This window comes from Opisthorchis viverrini (genome assembly GCF_000715545.1).
Source record: "Opisthorchis viverrini unplaced genomic scaffold opera_v5_148, whole genome shotgun sequence".
NCBI classification, from domain to species: Eukaryota; Metazoa; Platyhelminthes; class Trematoda; order Opisthorchiida; family Opisthorchiidae; genus Opisthorchis; species Opisthorchis viverrini.
The window spans coordinates 1057535-1079381 of record NW_008751805.1 but is presented as its reverse complement, the minus strand read 5'-3'; the positions used below and the strand labels follow the sequence as shown (position 1 = coordinate 1079381).

Below are 21847 nucleotides of genomic sequence, written 5' to 3'. Positions count from 1 at the left end.
AATCCGCCAGAACAACTGCCGCCGAACTACTTGAAAGACGGGGCGTTGCAAATGGAATCCTAGGGAAAGAAAACCTCTGAAAATCGATCAGCCTATGCCTGGTCATATATTTTGAGCTTAACGGAGAGAGTACTATGAACAACTATGAAAAACCCCGAGGGGGTCTTCGATTACTGGATTTAGTGAACAAAATGCAATGTAAAAACTGGAGGGGAGTGTACTTCCTGACAAAAAACCCAAGATTGGGATCCGATGTGTAAAGGAACTTTTATTATCAGCAAGACAAGCGTGCTACAGCGAACAAGTCAACTAATAAACAGTGTTTATGACGATATCCAGTTCGCAACGGAAGAAACCAATGGACAGCTGGCATTCTTGGACGTCCTCATCACGAGATTGCCGAAGGGCAACTACAGACAGAGGTCTACAGAAAGGTAACCCATACGGACAAAATTCTTAACGTGACCTAAACAGTGCTGGGAAACATCTAGACCGTTGACAGCTACTTGGTATAAATTCACTCAGGATCCCGAATCGCATGACTTGATCACTAGCCCGCCCATCCGATCTTTGGAAACGACGACAGGGTGAACGAGAAACCGAAAGCCAAAACTAGTTAACGGGAGCCCAGGATAACTGTTAGAAAAGTTACATTAAACATATACAGTAGAACACATAAAACAAATGAGAACAAACAACGCGAACCACGGATTGGAGGCATCAATTTTTCGTATTTCTGACGAAACAAATTTCCAAGAAACCTTGTACTATTAATACTCTGAGTAGGGTTGGTGTGACACACGTGGTTTGCAGAACCCTACAATAAAACAGGTTTTTAGCAAATTTGTAGCCCTGACCAGGCAATAATCACCTCGATATTTCGATACCACTTTGATTCAATCGACCCGCTGAAATTCATTGCAAGCTAAGAAATTAGGACGGTTAGGCCATGTGCTTCAGTGTTTACAAACTGCTTTGGCGCAGACAGTGATTACAAGCTTGGCTTGTCAGGAAAGCCGCTATCAAGTTTGTTTGACTCTATAGGACATCGATCGGAAATTGTTCGCACACGCGGTTGACATTTGATACGGAGCTGCTGATCCCAGAGGTAGGCGCTTGCATACCAAGTGTTCGTGAAGAAACCTAGCACTCAGTTCTTTGCATCCGCCACAGCAGCCTATATAAACACAGGAGACTTAGTGCTGCACTGATTGGAAGATAGTTGGTTTTATTCCATAGCAAATCAACGTACTTTTTGTTGGTCTGGAAAGCTGCTGAGCAATGCCTTCACCAAATCTGCGACAGCCCTCACCAGAACAAATGGGACAGGTCGACAGGCCAACCCAGTCGCCTCACGCGTCAGGGCCATGTTCATGGTGGCTCCCAACAACAGCCACGACAATGTCCGCACTCGCTCCACCATGACAAGAAAATCGCGTGGTCTGAAAGAAACGGACAGATGAGTAGAACACGAACGACAATACGGGCGGAGAATGATTGCTTCAGGAGGCCTAATTAAATAAGGATAGGTTAAGACGACGTATCCACGGTCTTTCGACTGAGTGATTGATTTTGTGGTGCTGGAAAAAAAGCGTTTGGAATTTTATCCAAAGGGCCAATTGTGCGGCAATCCCTGATAGAAAACTTGGGATCTGTGGAAAAGCAATTTCGAAACTAGGCACCGATAACAGAACCACAAAAGCTGAAACAGGGACCCCGTTTTCCCTGCTTGATCCGGTCGACCGGCCTCGTTCGTACTGACAGCCATATCCGAGTGTGTTTTCTTCACTGAACGAAGCCTTTTCGAATGGTGCGGGAACTGCGAAGTACTCATCTCTGTGCGTCATCGTCTGCTGAAAACTATAATAACATTGCACAGTCTCGTAATTGCCGAGTGGCGGCTGTCAAATGGGCAATTCTTGATATTCTGTTTATACGGACGTTTTGGATGAGTTTCACCACCCATCTGGTCTGATTTACGTGAATTTCGGTAACTCGTTTGGAAAAAAAAGATGAGGCTTCGGAAACGTAGGTGTGATTAAGACTAGGATTAGGAAGACCTTCGATTGTTAATATGAACGTCTACTAAGCACAGCACGACAGTAAAAATTAAAGCGGGCGTCTAGATACATGTGGTGTTGCAATCAGACTATTTTGTGTATCACTGAGACCCACAAAAAATTAGGACGTACCCGAGTTGAGAAGACGGAGGAATAGATTTCAGCCAAGGAAGCAGATGTAGAACGGGTGCATCAAGCTGCGAGGTTTGTGAGCTCGTTGGGGCCAGAGTCACGTGACCGTGAGTCCCAAGGCGTGGCGAACTTGTGATCGGCGCACCTGGCGGTGACGTTAGGCTTATTGCTGCGCCTGAAACTGGCGATGGATTGATCTGGCCACTGGCGGGACTAGACGAATTCGATGGAATCGGTGTCTGGATTCTCAGACCGGTTGTGCTATTCGACGCTGAAACAGATGCCTGTTGTGCTTCTCCACTGTCACATTGCTGCGACTCACTCACTGCGTTTTCTGTTGAATGGGTTACTACAATCATAGTATCCGCGTTACGGTGAATAATCCTTTCACTGGGATGATCGTCACTTGATTTAGAGATCACACTACTTGAGGGGCGTGTGCTTCTTCCAGACCCACCCTCTAATCCTGCACCCAAAAGTGTCCCACTCGTAGGTGTAGCTGTAACTGATCCCGTCGCCTGGGGCTGCATGGATGGCGGTTTCAGTCGCTGAGAGTTGCTCGAAGACGTAAATCCAGTGTTTTTTAAGGGTCGAATGTCCGCCAATAAACCTGGTGCCAAAAGAGTTATGACATCCTGATCGTTGCAACTACTCGAACGCGATAATTCTAAGGATATGTACTGGGCCAATCCAGATTTCAAATGTGCCCCCAACACGTCCTCGTGAATACTCGGGATTGACACGTTCAATCCCGTATTACCTCCAAATCCGCTGGCGGTTCCACCACCAGCACCAGAAGCGCCGTGGATTGCAGACCCACCAACGACAGTCACTCCAGACATTCCTGTGCCGCTGCTCATCAGTCCTGCAGAAGCGCCCAAATTGGGTGGCCCATTGCCGCAAACTCCGTTGGCTGGATTCACTCCATGATACGGTCCACCGCCTGCAGCGTGGATGTTCAGTTGGATCGCTAATTTTTGCGCTTGCTTCACCTGGAGTGGCGCACAAAAACCACAGAGCATTACCTACTCATCATACAAGTGCGAATGGAGCATGCTTGGACTAGGTTTTAAACAAATGTTTAGATTCATGTCAGCCTACAGCACCACGCGGAAACTAACGAAGTGTCGGCAACTCGACATAGAACCGGTAAGTCTGTAATGGAAACATTAACATGATAGATTGCAATAAAACATGTGCCATACATCTAGGTTGGTTGGTTGACGAGCAATTGCTGCTTTCAAACAGTATGAGTCCAAAAATCGTAAGCCAGTTCTCCGACTTGGCTTGTCCACTCTTAATCGCTCCTGTGTTTGGAAATGTGGTGGGTTGGTCCTGTCAGCCTCCAAAGTCTAACTGAAAGATGCTCGCAGCAGTTCCAGCAACCTCACCAGTGTAATAGGACTGAAGGATGTATGCATCCCGGAAAGAAGCAGACGGCGCCGTAAGTGGAAAACACTCTAAAGCCACCCCGTATACAAGCCGAAGTTATGCTTGTTCAGTGGATGGAATCTAGTTGGTTACACTATCCTGATCCGAGTGACCGCTGCTGGGCTTGAAGTATGCTGTCCATTCATGAAAGGCGAACTAACACAGATTGGGTTCGATTGGTGAATGAACATCCTTTGGAAGACATCCAATAGGTGGGTGTTTACTGAATCTCACAGAACCACATATATAATAATAGGTTTATATGCATACTCACCTTATGCATTGTGTGCACATCGGATAGGAAGGCGATGCAGTCAGCAATATGGGGACGCATCAGTTCGGCCGCACCAGTGGAGAACAAATGATAAGTTTGTGGGTTAAACAATGTAGTTAGTCCCTCGACAACTTGATTAGGTTCCAATGTTCCGCCTGCATCCATCAGGATAAACTGAGTTGAAAAGAGCAGTTACATAAACTGTAGTATCAAGAGAGCGCCAATGATAACTCGATAATACGTTTTCCTGGGACAGGGACTAACCGGTTTTGGCCTGAGGGGACATCCCTCAATAGACGCAGGTCAGTGGACTTAATGCCTTGACGTCACTTCACAGCATCTAGCTTCCTTCGAAGTTGATATTGTCCAAGAGGAAAATCACATTGGTTTACTAAGTAAGCAACCGAATTAATGGCGGAAAATATTCGTAGGTTTACAAGCATTTGTACGTCTACGTTGGTAGCTACTATGACCCAGTCACTTAGCCAACTGATCGTGAAGATTGCTGTTCAGTTTAAGCAGTATAACTCTCCGTTCAAAATAAAAAGCACCGAAGGCAGGAACAAGTGAAAACAACCCATGTTCCTTCGAGAACATAAACAGCAAACACCACAACGAGAACCGGCGTGCTACTAGCTACGTTCAAAGTAGACCACCCTATTTGGATTTGTCTTGCTTCGCTGAAGCTGTAACCCCTCGTCCTGGCCACTTTTGTGACAGCCGTATTGGCACAATACAATAAGTTCTTTTTTGTTCCCTCTTGGGGAAAGATGGAATTAGCTCAAAGACAGATTCGTGTACAATGAAGAGGCGCATTCGATTTTTCTGTACTGAAACCACTCCGATCTATACGAAACCATCGCTTGGAGAACCTATTCGCAAACAAAAAGAAAAACTGCAACACGTAGCCGAGTGCTACCGAACTGACAGGGGAAGAACTGACAATACCCGTCCTGCAAGCCACTGATGTTTCCATGACTCAGCAAAGTACATTGCGAAGGTTGCAGCATGCACCAAGCCGGATGAGCGCTTCGGGGTGAATGTGTGCGATGATGTCTAGGAAGGGAAGAGACACGTCATCTAATTTCGCCGATTTGTATGTCCCTAACACCTTGGCTGCCGCTCGTTTTCTCATTGGTTAGTGCCTTTCCGTTGTAATCAATGTCCATCCACATTGTCCCATTCTATTTAACTTCGACTGCCTTGGTCTGGTCGTCGGCTTACTGCGTGGTTTACGGGCCTGCACTCTACTGTGTGTTCGCGTCGTGAATAGACCACGTCATATCAACTACCACAGGGTGCCTCAGCAACTGGAAAAAATCACAACAGCACTTATACCCACGAGCGTCATTTTTAAAGCCACCTACGACTCCAAAATACGAAACCACGTGAAACTTGTATCCGAAACTCAGGTAGCCCACGGGGTTTACAACAGGCAACTCAGTGCAGTCACCAACCCACTTCCGGACGCTGACGTGAACATAGAGCGATTAAAAGAATTGCGCGCCGAAACGGCTGTTACCAGATGTTAGGCTGTTAGGCAAGATGGGAATTCACGAGTATCAAAGCTGAGAATAAAGAACTTACTTGAAGCAATTTGACCAAATTTTCGTCAGGAATACTGACCCGAAATTTGATGGCTTGGTGAAAAAGTTCAACGAGCGTCTTTGTCAACTGGATTTTCGTACGCTCCTGTGATTTTGTGCAAATGGAATAGAGAAATAACCGTCAACCGTTCATTGTAATGTGCAATGTTATGCAAACTAACAACAACGCCTCCAAATTTCGTCCGATATAGTGTTGACTTGCGATGAACAAAGTTTTAATAAGTAGCTCCAAAGTATCAGAGTGAAGTGTCCTTACGAATCGGGAAGAAAGTAAATGCCATAAGCTCGTGAAACATTACAATGCGTAGAGAAAGAACAGTTTAGAAAATCCAAACATTTAATGCACCTACTCTTCAAAAGAAGCTAATCTGGTTTGACACGCTTCCATTCTTGGGCACAAGTATCTCAGGGGAGGCGAGAACCTTTCCCAACCCAAATGAATGAAGGAATCAGAATCTACAGATGGTCATCCATTTACCAAACTCATCGATTGAGTTCTAATAGAAAACAGTGACTGGTTAGCGACCTCGTGAGCCTGAAACTAATTGGTTTAGACCGCAAACCAGAAGGTCATGTGATCGCTCCACATGCCAACAATAACGAAATGCCTCGGGAAGGGATCAGTTTTTTTGTTAAATGTCATGAGAGATACTATCTAGAAAAGTGAGAGTCAGGATAGCAGGCTGAGTGTATTTTCTATCCATCTATTTGGGTCAGCATCTGATCTGATACACGCTCGTTTTAGTAATGGTTCGCATATGGATTTCCATGTTGGACGGCAAAACTGTCGTTCTTACGCATACCATATGAACAACGTCCGGTGACGCCAAGGTTTTGATGTATAGTTGAAAACTGATAACACGCAGTTCAGCTGGGACTGCATAAGCATCTGTTTCTAAAATAAAATGTGAAGTTTTGGAAACCTGTTGTTGTCCAACAGTGGACGACGTTAATTTATAAGGTATGTGAGGTGACCTCCGTAAGGGAAATACCACAGAAGCATTACGGGTGGCTCTGGTGCGCTGTTTCGTTCTTGCTTTGATAACCGAGCTTTATGACTAGGTCAATGGTTTACCAACGATCGAGGAAACAGCTAATATGCTGTTGGTTGTGGTGATTCCCAAGACAACAGAAAACATGAACGAATACAACCTACCACCAAAGTGGCAACAGAAACACAAACGGTCAATAAAATAGCCAGGTAGATGCCTAAAAATTCCAAATGGCAAGGACAGCAACGATAAAGGGTCCGACTGATCAGTCATGGCTATCAAATGTCCCTAAAGAACCTGTATAAACACAAGCATCGTTGAAGAACTGACAGTGCCATCTTGGTTGCCTACTAGAATAAACAAATTAGCAAGCTAGGCGATAAACCCAAAAACCAGCCACCTCACCAAAGAGGTTATGAGTTAAAGTGGTCCCACATTTCCCCTAACAACGGAGTCAGAATTGGTTAGCAGGTCAGGAACAAGTTTGTAGTCGTCAGGACAGCAGAGGACATGATCTGCGAAGACTCAGGGGGTGAGGGGTGTATAAATAATCAATAGTTCTGTGGGTCGAGCTCACTCCGGGCTTTTTACTCCGTTTCTCTAGGTTTGCGCAGCCCTTGGAATCATTCTACATTTGGGTTGCCCACAGCCAGTCGCCGAAACGATTTAACATTTGAACGCTTGTTATGAACGAAACATGAAGCAAGCCGGATACATGTCTCCATTGGAAAAAATGACTCCACTTCTTTGTGTGTGCAGCTCAAACTGCCCAACCGTGAGGCCAGCGGAAAAATAGTCAGTTGTGAAACTTGAATACATTACAACTTGAAGTAAATGTGGAGTGCAATAGGTCGGGAATTGAGGATGAAATCCAGATAGGAGGCCGAAAGCTTGGAGCAGAGTAAATAAAAATAACAGGCCATATTCAGGCATCGATTCAGCTGCTCCGTCAACATCTCGAATTAACTCGTTAAGATCCGCATGTATCTTATCCCCGAGACGATTGGTTAATCGTCACAAATTTCCGCGCTTACCTTCAAGGTGCGGCTGCTAAGAGAGCACAATTCGATCACACTTGATAGTCTGAATGGTACGTTTTCGACAATAAGACGAAGGATGGCAGAAAACGTATCCGGAAGGGTCTGAAACGTGAAGTAGACAGTAAGTGAAATACTCGGTATAGAAGACAGATGATAGTGGTTACGGTTCTGAACACTGAACTGGAGTCATTGTCAAGTCATTCAGTCGGATGTGAGCAACCCCTAAACAAACTCACAAAGTGGGTCAATTAACTGATTGATTCGGGCATTGATTAATGGATATGATGGACACTGTCACCGGTAAACCGATAAGCAACCGTAGAACAGTATGTTAAATGAAGACAGATAACAGTTAAACATAATCAACTTAAGTCGAGTCGTACGCTTTACTTTTAGTGACCATTCGGTCCGGGAAACTTCTAGTTGACCTTGTTCTAGCGCGCCGACAAGTGACGAAGTGCTTTCCTTATGCACACTGTACAGATGAGTCCCAAGGTTAAATGGTTTATGCCTACACGTGAATCGACCAATTGTGCGGTCGCTTCAGGGTGAACAACCACAATAATAGGACAGACGAGTTTGCAGAACATAACTCGTAAGATCGCACTGGTATTCGCATTTTGCTGTATGGAATGCGAGAAAAAGCAAGAATCGGATCTAGAAACAGTCCGAAAGCGTAAGCAGTGGAATTTTCGCTCCTACCTTCAATGGATGGCTATTTCCTTCAAAATTTCCAGTAATATGAAGACCAGAAACCGAAACGGCTATACCTAAGCAGAACCGACTGTCACAACCTATGGGTAATAATCCTTCCTCGGTTCCCTCGTTTGTGGACGAAATAGTGATCTCGTTAATCAGCTCACATGGACGCCTTGATTCATCACAACGGCAGACTTATCCGCGAACATCAAGTTTGGGTCTTGCAGTAGCGTTTTGCATTTTGCACGCTTAGGGCACATACGAAACTGCGTAGCACAAAGATCTGTGACCAAGAAGAGTTACACTGTCTACGTCCGTGAACGAACGCCCGAAGATATTTTCACCGAGTTGTTAGTCGGGTAAAGAAGTCTCAAGAAGTGGAAAAAAGTGATCAACAGAGGGAACCCTGGCCTGGTGAACCCAGATGAATTTACTGCAGACATATATGCTTCCAGAAGAGAAAGCATACAAAACTTTAATATGATAAGGATTTAAAAAGGATACCCGTCAGCGCTATAGTTTCCGACGATCATCGGACTCAAAGACAGCTTTTAGACAAAAAAAAGGCTACCATTGTTTAGAGGTAATACACTACTCATAAGGTTGCTCAAAATTCTTCGACAGCCCAAGACCAGTTTCACCTTTCTTGAAGCTCATTAGGTAAGCGCAGCCACCGAGTTTTCCACAATCTCATTTTCTACTGCGACCCAAATTTCACGAAGCCAGCGAAATACGCTCACTTTCAAACAGATTTGGTTTTTGCGACAGCCTCACCTGGGACCCGGCTGAATCTCTCGTTTCTGATGGGTGTTTCACTAACTTCGTGCAATTTAGGTTCAAATAGAACATAAAGTTGACGAAAACTTCGGTAATGAGTCTACCTGATAAGCCTCAAGAGAGGTGAAACGGTCGTAGGCTGAGAATTTTCAGTAACCCTATGAGTAGTGTATTACTTCCATATATGTATTGCGATATCTTGAACATCGTGTCAACTGAAACATAAGGCGACCTGGTGCAGCACATTCAGTTGCTTAGAAGCCCCATAAACGGGAGATTCAGCTGGGTTCCGGGTGAGTCTCTTGCAAAACCAAATTCGTGTGCAAATTTATTTCGCCAACTACTACTGTTGGGCGTCGGAAAAGGTGGCGCAATTCAAGCCCCTGCCAAAAACCGAAAGTACTATTGATACGGCCGTTGTCAGGAGAAAAACAACTTGATTCTCTCAAAACTGGTACTCCATATTTAGGTAGGTTAACCACAGCACTTAGACCAAAAATGTTTCGTCGGTAAAACGCAGAATATGCTGAGTTGCAAAGACGAAATTCAAATACCTGGGGTCAGTAAATTGAAAACTTCCTCTGAACCTGAAGTAAAACCTTAACTAGTAGTTGTTCCCTTTGTTATTAAGAATGATGTTACCTTGGTAATATCTCAGCCGTTCTGCAAGAATTGCTAATCAAACGAACCTGGAAACTATTTAATTTGAATGTCTTTCAAAACGAACTTCAACCTCGGTCACAGGAAGTTACTTTAGTGGGAATCGACTGCTTTCATCTGATTCAGAAGTCTTTCGATAATTGAGGATAAAATATAGCTTCTTATGAGAGGGAATACTGGTAGGTCAAATTTTATCAACGACTGTTAGTTTTTTTTTGTTAAGTTCACGGAAAATTACCAGAAAATCACTTGTGGCTAAACAGCACTGGAAACGTAGCTTTTCACCAGCTGCCTCGTACGTTTCAGTGCTGGTTGTAGGACGAGTCACAGACTGGAAGCATTTTCAATAAACTTCTATGCCGTTAAAATTATTGCGACCAAAGTTCATTCGACTGAAAGTCGGAGTAATGATTTTTGAGATACACACAAAAAGCTGCATGAGCCCGAGTCCTACCTTTAAAGACATTAAAGGTTGCTTAAGAAACCAACTTTCCTCATCACAGAGACCTTTGGGTCTCTTTCCATAGTTGCATCTCACAAGAGATCAAATCATAATACGATGAAGTCATGTAAAGTGTTACAGCACACATAGGATACGTACCTTGAAGTTGGAAGCGACGGGGGCGCGAAGAATATAGGTCATAATCCGCACAGTTGTTGCCAAATTGCTAGGCACCGGAGTCACTGTTGCAAGTTTCCGCAAAAACAGATCCAAAGGTCCAATGGTGTCAGCCCAGCCAGAGGCAATGAAATGGTTCACCTTGACATCATCTGTCAAGTTCGGCAAATGTTCCAAATAGCTGGCTATGTTTTCTAGCAGCACAGGCAGAGTGTCTGTTGGCAGCGTTTTTCGTTTATTCAGTGCTTCAAGAAGCTGAAGCACTGGTTGAAAGAATGACATGTGTTCTTCGAAATCCACCAACACTGAGATGATACACCTAAAGAAATGTTCATCTGAAATGTCAAAAAGAAATTTAAAGACAAAAGTGTAGGAAACTCGGTAACTAGCTCAAGTTCAAAATAGTCCTTCGCTGGAATAGGACTAATCATGAAAAGCATGCGAATTAAATGGGTGAGTGAATCGAACCAAGTTCCTCAGATGTGACGCTATCGAATTCGGACGGTATTCTCTATCGCATCAGCTGTATGATGATGGTATGCATAGCAATCGACTAAGCCAAATAAGAGACTCGACTAAATGGTTCTTCAAGTTATGTGGCGACTGTATGGTGAAAAATACTCCAGTTAGACCATTTGATTATGATGTGATGCCAGGTGAATTCTACAGGGTTCGTCCCAATCCGTAGTTTGAGCTACCAGTGGGGCTTCGCCCTGTTCGGAACTTACTCGATATATTGGGACTAAAATCTGGTCGGAAACTGGTTCGGTCTACTTGTCAACATCCAGGGCTAGATGAAGAACGTGGGTGCACTTATGGTTGTCAAACAGCTTTTCTGTGCTTTTCACATACACAACTGTGATTCCAGTTGCTAAACTTTCCACAAAATTGTGGCAATTAGGGAAGGGGTGTTCAGTAATAAGTCTTGCGACATTTTGGTCCATGAACTGGCTGCGCTTTGGTTGTATCGTCACTCGTTTGCCCTCAATAGTCAATATTATCTGCTTGTCCTCTGAGTGTGGACGATGTAGTTGATGGTTTGTTGTTCTGCGCTGGTTAGATACTGTGCTAAGTGACAATCCGCAGCCAAAGACAAGAGTACAGACTTACTTGCCGGCAATACTGTACCAGCGTACGCTGGTGAAGAGCTCAAATATTCTAACTGTCGATGACAGCTTTACACAGTGGATGTTGACGTTTCCACAGATAGAGAAATCAGGTTGAAGCTGTGTGTTGCTTCAGTACCGAGAGCGAACTCAAGGGGGGGGGCACACTGCGTGGACTTGGACAACCATGGAACTAAACATGGTCCTAGCATTAGTTAGCGTTCAATTCCGCTGACTGCATCTCACCCAATCAACATAATATATAGATTTCATTTTTCGCGTGGTTTGTCAAACCTCTTCGACAACCCACCAAAAAACAATCCGGCTGAGATTCCGTTGAATATCCGAACTTTACTTGCAAATGAATGCATATAGGCTGGGGTCCATGAAGTTCAACACAGTTCGTAATCCCTGCTTAACTAAATCAAGACTTTCTGGGTCAGTCGTGTTCAAACACTCTATTATTTATTCCAATAGATTGGTTATGAAAAAGTGTGATCAGGAGCTGGACTGGTAGAGCCATAAGGAAGCTGCTTCAGGAATGTCGTCGACGTATAAGAATCGCTCTTGGTCCCAAGAAGTAGGTCAGTTGACAGCTGAGTTCTGAACTTAGAGTACCAAAAAGTGAACGCAACACCACACCCATGCTCCACGAGTGATTATTCTATAGTTCTTATGATTTTTCGATGATTTGACCTTAATTACAACTGGCGCGATGAATGATGTCCTCGTAAGACTGACAACTAACGTACAGCAAACGACCTGGTTGGGTCCTCACGCAGAAATTTTCCCTTTTAATAGTGATTACAAATCGTAATTTTGTGCGCTTCCCGTTTTGAGAAGTGCACGAACAAAAATAATGTTGCTCCAGATTCAGCCTAGGTCCTCGTAAATCGCACCCACTGGACAACTTACCGGGTATTGGGGTTTGGAAAAGCTGCAGAAAGAGTCCATTTGGAGCCAAGTTGTACATGGTGCAACGGAGGAATTGCCGCGCAATACTTGCCACATTGCCGGGGACAATTATGTGTGGCCTGGCAAATAAAAGCAAAACAATAGGACAGCTATACCATAACTCATATAAAAGATCACATAAAGGATATGAAAGGCCCTCTAAGTCATGCGGGAGACAGCATCCCAGAAAGTCGGACCCATGAGAAAAATTGGTCTAAGTAGCAAATCGCTGCTGCTTGTATGTCCGCTGGAGTGGACGTATGCTATCGACGTCTATCAGGATGCCACCAAAAATAACTATGTGGGAGAAATTCAGTGAGCTGAAAGAATGAACAGATCATCAGCTCGCAAACTAATTTGTTTTTTTTTCGAGAGACTCACCTTGAACCCAGCTGAATCTCTCGTTTGTGATGTTTCCAGGCAACCGAATGCGCTGCACCAGGCCACCTCATGTTTCAGTCGTCCGAAAAGGGCGAAACCGGTCGTGGGCCATCGATGGATTTTCAGCAACCTTATGAGTAGTACATTACAAATATATACATGTATCGCGATATCTCGAATATTGTATCGACTGAAACATGAGGCGGCCTGGTGCAGTACATTCTGTTGCCTGCGAACATCACAAACGAGAGATTCATCTGGGTTCCAGGTGAGTCTCTCGAAAAAAACAAATTAGTTTGCAAATGAGTGTATATTCGCTAATTTCGTGCAATTTGGTTTCAAGTAGGACATAAGGGGACTGCGCCTACCTGATGAGACCTAAAAAGGGCGAAACCGGTCGTGGGCTGTCGACGGATTTTCAGCAGCCTTATGAGTAGCACATTACAAAGGTCATCAGTTCCTCCACCGGAATACGGAGCTCCGTAACCTAGCCAATACCACTAGTTCCAACAAGTGGACAATACCGCGGAGGAAGATGAAGAGACGTTTAAAAAACAAAAACCTGGAATAACGACAGTTCACTCTCGCTTCCACTGAGTCAAAGTCCAGTTTGTCAGTTTGAATAACGTGCCGATGCCAGCAGAGTTCTAACTCGTTCGGTTTCTTAGGGGATGTAAAACAGGACGAAAGCTCGAGCGCAACAGCACCAGTGACTGCGTGTGACAAAGATATCCAGCAAGTCAACAAGTTTATAATCTATTTTCATGTTGTTTTTAAACAAAACGGATAATATGAGAGCAATGAACCAATACTCACAGGTTGGTCTGCCATGAATACAGCGAGGCATTCGTCAGGCGAGCTGCGATAAGCAACATGTCTTTCAAGTACGGTGCAGCAAGGCTGGGTTCTCGATGCACAAAGGTGGCCAAGCAAAGCATACCCAATCCCAGGGTCGACTCATCATAGCGCTCCAGAACTTGATAACACCAAGGGCACCGTTCAATGGTCAGGGCTGCGGATGCAGCTGCTGTTGCCAGGTTTGACACACTTCCAGACCTGGATACAGGCGCCTGTACATGCGGTGATGATGAAGGTTTGGCCATAGATTTTTTCTTTTCTATTCTTTGTGTAGCGGAACTAGGGATGCTCGATTCTCGATCAGGACGTCCTTGATCGTCTGTGATTTTGGAAGCTCTTGGTTCCCTATCCGGTACATTTTTAGTGGTTATCCCACCGCGTCCAGAGGAAATCGGTAAGCTGTGTTTACTCGGATCACAGGTTGTGTACTTGGGTTTGGAAACACGCTGTCCGACAACGTTGCAATTTGAATCGAGAGGCTGGGTCCCGGATGATGGGTGTTTCGTACACTCATCTTTCGCTAATTCCTTCTCCCTAAAATAGAGTCACATCAGTTCCTTCGATAGTACTCAACGGCTTTGAGATACTTCAGTATTAAACAGGAGGACAAACTTCCCGGTACGTTGAGGTGAACGCGAGGTAGGAACATCAGAATAAATGGTGAATATCTAAGAATTGAATCAAGCAGTATTGTGTGTCTAGGCTAGTCAGATTCTAAACAAACGTACCTGACGTGAGGCAATATTCAGTTCACTTGTGCAATAGGTCATATACCAGGATTGTGCACCCAAATCTCCCTCGCAACATACGATTGTACCAATCCAAATGAGAACCACACCATGTAAAGCCAGCCATGTTGTCTAATTCAGGCGCAAACCACATCACACCTAGCAAGCCAAGGAATCAGTAACTGGCTATTTCAATTGAGGAACTAGTGTAGAATCGTTTGAAGTCAACTTAGGATAGAGGGCATAACGGATTGTGGGATGCCTCAGCCACAAGGTGATGCAAAAAAGTGTTCCATAAACCTTCAAAACACTTAAGTAGGTCGTCGGAAAAAATATTTGACCGATGAGTAACTGAAATATACAGGGAAATATTCTACTCGCTCATCGGTTAGGCTGATCGAGGAGCAAGACAGTTGATACACCAACCATTTTACCCGGCAAGCACTAATGCGAACATGATCAGAACAATCGCGGGCGATAACTCGAGAGAAGCTAGCCGTAAACCCACGCCCAACTTTCTAGGTCACTGGTACTTGAAAAATCTATAGTTATAAGGAAACCATGGATACAGCGGACTTGATATTGAAGAGAATGTTGGTAGCTCAGGTAGCTTCTACGCAGTAGACTAAGTACATCGAATGAAATGCCAGATTCTATTGCTAAATTGGAAAGTAGCATCTTAGAAAAACGGAACTAAAAGGTAAACCAGTGAGCAATTTCACCCACCTTTCATCCGATCCCTCAGCAACAGTTCGTTTGTGTAATCGAAGCGCAACACGTTTCAAAGCTTTCGTGTCAAGAGTAGTATCTGAAAGGTGATCAGAGAGCCTGACGAACGAATGAAGGTTTTAAGCTATCCATGTTTGGCAGTGAAACTACATTGATCGTCTGTCCAGATGATGTGCCTGAGGTTACATAGCCAACGTTGTATTCAAGGGGAATTAAGACAAGTTTAACACCCGGCCGTTACGAAAGGTTTGGACAGTCCTTACGCAGTCTGACTTCTAGGTTGACCTGATACCCACCAACCACCTTCGACGGGAATTCTCATCTTTGAAGAAACCAAGAATGTCAAGCTTTTCACACTAGTGGATGCACACGCCTTCGAGCAAGGATCAGTTCTTCTGCCCATGATGAGCACAAAATGACGAAAAACCTTATGACCCCAGGCTTACTGGACATAAATATTATTCTCTTCACAAGTAATTCTAATTTGAAACAAAACGTTTCGTCTTTATCATATCCCAGAATTATCAATAGCATGCCGAAGAGAGTTCAGCTCTTCAGACATTATGTTGCTCATCTGAACTGCACGTTTTTTCGAAGCTGTGAATCTTCTAAACGAACTGGAATGGATAACCCGGACACAAAGTTATCCTCCCTCCTGATAAAACAACCCCCATAAGAAGTCACTCTCGGATGCTATCTTGAAGACTACTGAACTTTAGCACCTTTGCGAGATTATCTCACAGCTCGGAATGTGGGTCATTTTTTCTATATATTCAGCCAAAAGCTTATAAAATGACATCAAAAAGCATGTTCCGTGTTTTTGGACGTGCAACTGAAAGTTGATTTGTTCTTAAATGTTTCATATCACCAAAGACATAATGTGGTCGGTCCTCGAGAAAGCGCTTCACGGTGATTGAGACTCATTCGGTGGATGTAGCAGTATTCTGTTTGACCGGAAAGGCGATTGATTGCGGTTTGTTATCAATACACTGAAAATTTGTTTCTTAGTAGTGGCGTAGAATTTGGTTTCAGCCATGCGTAACTCAGCGACATGTTCAGCGAACGTTACGGAGTACAGTCCCGTAAAGACCAACAAAATTCCGAACTACTCTGGTACCAGACGCCTGTGGATACAACACAGCCATACAGCCTATTGGATAAGAGTGGTTATACTGAAGGAGAAATACCGGCAAAATCCGTCAGCTGGTATCAGTCAGCAGCCAAGAATGGACTCTTTTGAGGGAAGTCATCACCAAATTACTGTCATAGGTGTCAAACACAACCGGACGCCGATAATCATTTCGTTGATTTACCTGGTACCTGAGATGACGTCGTCAACGAACTGGCGGGGGAAACCTTCCTTTCTTGTAACACCGTCATTTCGATCCCGTCCGTCAGTATTGGCTAGATGGTAGAAGAAGTGACGGAAAGAGCATCACTCCAATTTGTTTAGAATGATTATTAAAACAGATTCTGATCTAGGTGAGAGATATGGCTACTGAGGGATAATATGACATATAATGTGTATGGGGAGCAAACACGGGACCAAACAGAAAACAGAACTAGAAGGCATGCCTAGCGCGCTAGCGAAAAAAAAACAGTGTCATTTTGTTCGTCAAGATAGGAAATAAGTCTTACGTGTAAAAAAATGCCACGAGAAAACGGGGAGTGTATTTAGTAATCACTGTCGGAATAAGATTATTAAACGCACTACAAACAACATAAACCGAGGGAAGACAAATAACTAGACGAAAATTCTAGTTGCATTCCAGCGCATTACCTTTATTACCAGCATCACAATTGCTAATATTCAAGATTATATATATATAAGCACCCAGGATGGTCACCCAGAATTCACAACCATAACGTAGGCTTGGCGGTGAACCAGTAACTAGATAGCGTTGCTTTGTAGTGAATGATTAGAATTACAGTGGATCAAGCTAACTGCTCGAGTTCGAGCACTTTTCCAGAAGCAGAACTCCCATATCTTTTCCATGTCGTTTTGCCCCAATTTCCGTTTTCCCAAGCCATTGCATGTACTTATTTGTTCTGCTGGAATTTCAACGTATCGTGAGAGAACGGATATGTTACACATTGATATCTTGAACATCTGACTATGGTGATGTTTTGCTCAATACTCATGGGGTTCCTGAATAAACATTCGTTAACTGAACAAACATTGAAATTGTAACTCCGACCTCCTGTCAGCGGGATTGGGCTGATAAGTATAAAAACAGAGACGAAATAACACAAGAGATATTATAAGGTAGGCCAAGAGGGCTGTAGACACTCATCTCAGTTTAGGTTGGTGACAAGGCAGGAGCGGACGGTCCCCAAAAGAACATCCCCGTGTTCTGATGTCAAACTGGCAGCTTATAATCACAGCAAAGTAACTGGACGCATCAGGAACAACCAGTCTATGCTCACTCCACCCGGGTCAGACTCAAAACCACGCGACAGCCAAATTTACTTGTGTACGAGATGGGCATGATCGAAACAGATATCTGTGGAAATCGACTACCAACAAGGAATCGGGTAGGAGTTGTGGTGCCGACTATCATTTAAGTCCACTCCATAACATTCCACAAGATGTTCAAACTGACAGTCAATTGGATTGAGACAGTGCAAAATAAAGAACAAAATCTTCCTGAGGTCATTGGTCTAAAACGATGCTCGATGACCAAAGGATTGTACTTGCCCAATACTATCTCAACAAGGACATTTCACTTTCAGACGGATTGAGACGAGACATGTGCAAAACTCAAGAGAACCGTATGCAAAAAATGACAGTCACTCAAGTCGATTTGTCTGGACAGGGGAAAATAAACTGGATGTAAAAATGTAACGTGCCTGCTATGAAACTGAAATGGATGAGAATGAGAGTGGCCACTAATGGCCACCTCGTGGGGGTGGGCATGCAGTTAACAGACAGCAATAAACTCTACTGTTTTGGTGATCCACCAAGGCTTACCCCTGAAACGGGCATTTGAGTTAACTTGGGAAAATGAGGAAAAAGTTGTGTTCAATGATGGGAGAGCACGGTCAGAGAGTCGAATAAGATGAGGTGATATGTGGCAGTACGGTACGAAAGGAAAGCGATCTTTGGGGTTACTGAATCCAGGACCAGTACATATGACGATGAAAGACTCGAAACAAAACAGTGTTTATGACAGCAGCTCTCGCCAAAACCAACCTGCGATCAACTAGGTCCAAATGATCTGTGCGTTGGACTAACTACTACTAGCTATGTTCACATCCTCACAGATTGTCTTTGATACAGCTACAGCCAAAGTTGAATGGGTGAAATGAGATGAAAGCGCCACTTGGATGTTCTGATCAAGATTGTAGTGCATTCAAAGAAGCGATCGATAAACTAAAGGAATCAGATCGGAGCCAGCATATGGGGGAAATTGTACACCGTGAGGAAAAACAAACAAATAAACACACGCATTCATGTGAGAACTCTAATGAACACCACGAGTCATGTACGATCAGGAGTGATGTCTAATTCACTTCCAGGGTAACTAAACAACGGAAAACCAACTTTGTGAGTCTGTGGGTCACACACCCCTTACAAGGGTGAAAAAGCAGCCGCCAAACAAAATACAGCATGATTCACAAAGTCCATGCTCAGAGCCCACACAATGAACAGTTCAAATCAGTGTGGTGATGGAAGCGGATTACAGTAAAGGAAACCTTCCCGCAAATACAGCCAACTCACAGTCAGCTTACATCTATTGGAAAAAACGAGGCATTTGCCGGAAGGTCCGTGGTTCGAACCCAACCTCTGCTTCTCGACTTCCCCTGTCTAGGCTTGGGCAACCTGGCAATACACCAGTCCTCGTGCTACCTTCTGGTGGCATGGCAGTTAGGCACCAAAAGGGTTTGCAGCTGAACGATTTTTTTTAAATCAGAACTTGTTCCGAGTTGGAAAACGCAGTTAAGGTTGCCACAAAGAATCCGCAAAATAAAGCCTAAAGAGTAGAAACACCGAATCAGAAACTAGTCGCCACGATTTACCAAAGATGGGAGGTGTTGAGTTAGCAGCGTATGTTACGGATAAATGGTAGTATTTACAGCACTCCTCCCAGGTACAACTACACTGCAGTAGTACTAGGTGATTGAACTTCCTTTATTAGTTTTGATTGGTTCTGTGTACGCTTCGCCGCCGTGTTGTGAAGGGGCAAGTTGCTAGTCCTGACACACAAAGCTAAGTAGATTTTGAAAGGGAGTTGGACAAAGCCCACTTGAGAAATCGAAACTCGAGGGGAAAATTGCTGGTCAATCCAAAGGTAAAGAATGGACTAGTTCAACTCAAACTGACCTTTACTCTTCTGCTGCAAGCCAAGATTTGCGGACAAACTTAGGCTACAATATACATCTACTTTTGAAAAGTAGTAGTAGGATAGGTAAGAATCAAATTTTCGTCCACCTGTTAATCGATCGCCGCGTGCCATAGAGTCGGACAGATGCAGCAAACGCAGCAAACGAGAAATCTGTTCTAGAATTAAATCACGGTTATGCTACCTTGACCTAACAGAGGGTATCAAGAAAACCACGAAAAGTTTGGGTCCCTTGGGTGCTGCTCGCCTTCCAGGATGGGGACCACATGATCCTCACTGCGCCTGATTGGAGACGTTGCGAGATATGGCTGTCAACCGATGTCAGTGGCGACCTTGTTGCCAGTTTCTATCCAGATTGCCTGAATGAGTGTTTGGAGGTGTAGGCACCTCGGAATGATTGTAGTAAGCTAGCACTAAGTCCCTTCCCCGTCCACCTTTATTCTTTTCTTTACAAAAAGGCTTTCAAATAAATCATTGTTGTACGGCAGCGAAGCAGAACACTAATGCCATGCTGTCGATGAGATGGTGATGATGACCATGATGACGATGATGATAATGATGATGATAATTACATCTGATATAGCAGAACAGTAACATCTAGCATGAGAGAGCACAGAGTGCAACAAATCACTATCAGACAAGGAGTTTTATGTGAATGAATTAGATAATGTGGGAATGCTGAAAACCTACAGCATTGATAGCCTGTTCATCCAGTGACACAGTGGATGGGGCCACAGACAGACTGAAATCCATTTGATCCTGTTGAGATTTCGGCAGCGTTGGGGATGCCCGCTCAGGCAATCCTTTTGTTGTTGGTTGTTGTTGTTGTTGCAACACATAATCCTTTCCCACCTTGCCATCACCGGCAGTGTCACTTGATTCTGTTCGTGCCGCAATCCCCTGTTCCATTTTATCCGTCTTGTAGTTGTATTGGGGTTTCGAACGACCCTAGGTTTTGGGATTAAGGCAAACGATGGGGTAATTTTACATCGTTCTGTTCCTCATACATTAAGTAAAATTACCAGTGAGAACATAGAAAGAAATGCTCAAGTTGCTTATCCCACCTTTGGTTTGATTTCATATGTTGCCTGGATCAGAGTATCCTCCTGTTTGTCCGGTTGCTGGTCCAACGCATGGTTTTCGGAGTCAGTGTTTGATTTGTTTGCGTTTTCGTCGCCATCCAGGTTACACAAAGTTATGGTCACCCCAGGCATCACCACTGCATCATCGTCCGAAGCCTCGCCTTCAACGGGCGGGCTAGCAGGGGGCGTGTCCGTCTCAAAAATGGTTGTGAAGTCTGCACTAACATTGCTGATTTCTGGAAAAAATGAGATAAATGGATGAAGCCATTCACCATACAAATGCAAAATAGGCGTTAAACATCCTTCACTCGACTAAGTATTCGACTTGAAACATTATGAACGAGAGATTCCGCTGGGTTTCAGATGAGTCTTCTGCAAAACTAAACTGGGTTGCAAATAAGAGTGAGTTTCTCTAAGTAGTTGACCTGTTGAAAATGCACAAGCTAGCTTTGAATGGGGAAAATCATCGAGCTAAATATGGTAATTATCACAATCCCAAAAGGTTTTGGCAATGCACAGTACGTCAATAACGCATAATCGATAGCGCCCGTCCATTTCGCCTGGTCGATTCCCGACAGACAAAGTGCTCAAGTGTAATCGGTTATTCATCAGTATAGAGAAGCCAAGCTGCTGGCCTAGTTTGTGAACTAATTTGTTTTGGACGTGCAGTGCTACATCGTCTACAGGTGCCATCTAAGACACTTCGAATAGCCACAGAGTTCACACGCATTGCTACTAAGCGCCATCTGCAGTCAGTTATTAAATATCGCCAAATCACTATTGTGTTTTTTGTGGAGATTTCGTCCTGTAAGTAAAGCTAACCTATGATGAAAATCCGAGAAGCACTGTACAGCTGTTTCATCCTTATTGGGAATCATCAGCAGTGCGCATCTCACGAAACTCCGAAGAGTCACTACTGTGTGACTCCTATCGACAGCCGAAAATGTTCCCAGGGAAGTGGAGAGTAGAAATAGGTATCCAGAGCCTTCACCGGGTTGAAAAACATTGTAAATGGAACTCGGATTTCAAAGCACAGATGGACGGAAGCGTGGTTATGAAAAGAGCTACTGGTCGATGGTGGCGTACCTGTGGGCTACTGCAGGGCCAACATGGAATTTGGGGTTAACTACGCATTATTATGGATGACTGGCATACATTCGAAGATATTGTGAATTAGAAAGTTCATCCGGCTTTCCTTGGAATACAAACCCGCACTTCACTGCCCTGTTTTTTTAATGAGGTCACGCTTAACCAAATGATATCGTAGGATTACCGTTAGATCGGAAGTGTGGGCAGCCTTCTACCCGCAAAACAGCTGAATTATTTTAAGTTTTACGGCACAAAAGTGCTTTCTGGACACAAAATAATGATAATA

General features: G+C 44.1%; 2 protein-coding genes across 2 annotated transcripts in view; one reads left to right on the top strand and one right to left on the bottom strand.

The window, feature by feature from the left end:
* T265_14154 (hypothetical protein) overlaps nucleotides 1-21847 on the bottom strand; it is a gene marked incomplete at both ends in the record, with an annotated part of 113017 nt that overhangs the window by 10188 nt on the left and 80982 nt on the right. The window contains 12 exons of the mRNA XM_009172256.1: nucleotides 1253-1442; nucleotides 2193-3184; nucleotides 3898-4071; nucleotides 5485-5589; nucleotides 7531-7638; nucleotides 10274-10626; nucleotides 12313-12431; nucleotides 13549-14124; nucleotides 15045-15126; nucleotides 16361-16451; nucleotides 20081-20338; nucleotides 20455-20708. Of these exons, the coding sequence (XP_009170520.1) occupies nucleotides 1253-1442; nucleotides 2193-3184; nucleotides 3898-4071; nucleotides 5485-5589; nucleotides 7531-7638; nucleotides 10274-10626; nucleotides 12313-12431; nucleotides 13549-14124; nucleotides 15045-15126; nucleotides 16361-16451; nucleotides 20081-20338; nucleotides 20455-20708 (3302 nt within the window). The remainder of the gene's footprint in view (nucleotides 1-1252; nucleotides 1443-2192; nucleotides 3185-3897; nucleotides 4072-5484; nucleotides 5590-7530; nucleotides 7639-10273; nucleotides 10627-12312; nucleotides 12432-13548; nucleotides 14125-15044; nucleotides 15127-16360; nucleotides 16452-20080; nucleotides 20339-20454; nucleotides 20709-21847) is intronic.
* The window catches only part of T265_06865 (hypothetical protein), a gene marked incomplete at both ends in the record, with an annotated part of 44560 nt that continues 35642 nt past the window's right edge, over nucleotides 12930-21847 (top strand). Inside the window, 2 exons of the mRNA XM_009172247.1 lie at nucleotides 12930-13000; nucleotides 13865-13984. Of these exons, the coding sequence (XP_009170511.1) occupies nucleotides 12930-13000; nucleotides 13865-13984 (191 nt within the window). The remainder of the gene's footprint in view (nucleotides 13001-13864; nucleotides 13985-21847) is intronic.